The sequence below is a fragment of the Chelonoidis abingdonii genome, chromosome 11 (genome assembly GCF_003597395.2).
Source record: "Chelonoidis abingdonii isolate Lonesome George chromosome 11, CheloAbing_2.0, whole genome shotgun sequence".
NCBI classification, from domain to species: Eukaryota; Metazoa; Chordata; order Testudines; family Testudinidae; genus Chelonoidis; species Chelonoidis abingdonii.
In genome coordinates this window covers 20,905,338-20,906,279 of record NC_133779.1, presented here as the reverse complement: position 1 = coordinate 20,906,279, position 942 = coordinate 20,905,338, and the positions used below count along the sequence as shown (strand labels likewise).

At 66.3% G+C, this 942-nt stretch overlaps 1 protein-coding gene across 1 annotated transcript in view; it reads left to right on the top strand.

The window, feature by feature from the left end:
* The first annotated feature begins 467 nt into the window (after positions 1-467).
* LOC116822550 (uncharacterized) overlaps positions 468-942 on the top strand; it is a 48,604-nt gene continuing 48,129 nt past the window's right edge. Inside the window, exon 1 of the mRNA XM_032776528.2 lies at positions 468-553. Within this exon, the coding sequence (XP_032632419.2) occupies positions 468-553 (86 nt within the window). The remainder of the gene's footprint in view (positions 554-942) is intronic.

Below are 942 nucleotides of genomic sequence, written 5' to 3'. Positions count from 1 at the left end.
GGGTGCCCAGAGCGAGAAATCCTCCTCTCGGGCAGCCGGCCTGGCTCTTTCAAGCTCCCTTGCACCGGGTTCTAGCAACAGGCTTTCTCCAAATATTTGCCCAGCTATTGAAAGAGTTGTCGCCAGCGGCTCCCTGCTCCGCGCTTGGCACCGCCCACTCTGCGGCCCCTCGCCCTGGCAGGGCAGCAGCCCCCCACCCAGCCCCCCAGGGCTCCGGGGTGTCGGCTGCCAGGGCCCGCTGGCATTGTGGGGTGTGGTGTGGGGCGCGGGCTCCGTTATCAGCCGGATTGCTGTGGTTTGGACCGACGCCTGGGGGCCCCTCCCACCTGTTCTCCTCCCTCTATGAAATCCAACATCCCTCTGGGCGGCACTTTAGCTCCCAGCAGGATCCTGGAGGCTACCCTGCTGCATCCTTCTCTCCAGAGCCCGGCACCGGCCCCTCCGGCACCTGCCTGCGCCCCCCGCCCATGAGGACCCATGACGGGAGCGTGGGGATGACGCCTGTGGTGCTCTGCCTCTGGGCCGCCCTGGTCCTGGCCTCTGTGGGGGGTGAGTTCCCAGGGGACCACCAGGGGGAGGACAAGCCATGGGGTAGGGGTGGGGCAGCTAAGCCCCTGGGACACAGGGGGCTACAGAATTGGCTGGCAGCCCCTGTCCCTGGCATCCCAGCCCCCAGGATACATCCCCCAGCCCTCTATGGCTTCCAGGACACAGCCCAGGCCCTTGGCATCCCAGCCACCCCATGGCACCCTATAGTGTGTGAGTGTGGGGGCATGAATGGAGGAGAAGTGTGAGGAGAGGGGTGGAAGGGGTAATTGGAGGCAGTGTGGGGGGATGGAGAGGTGTGGAGGGGATGGGGATGGATGGCTGGAGGTGTGGGGGATGGAGGGCTGTGGGGGCACAGGGGGAGGGATGGATGGAGCTGTGTGGGGGATGGAGGGG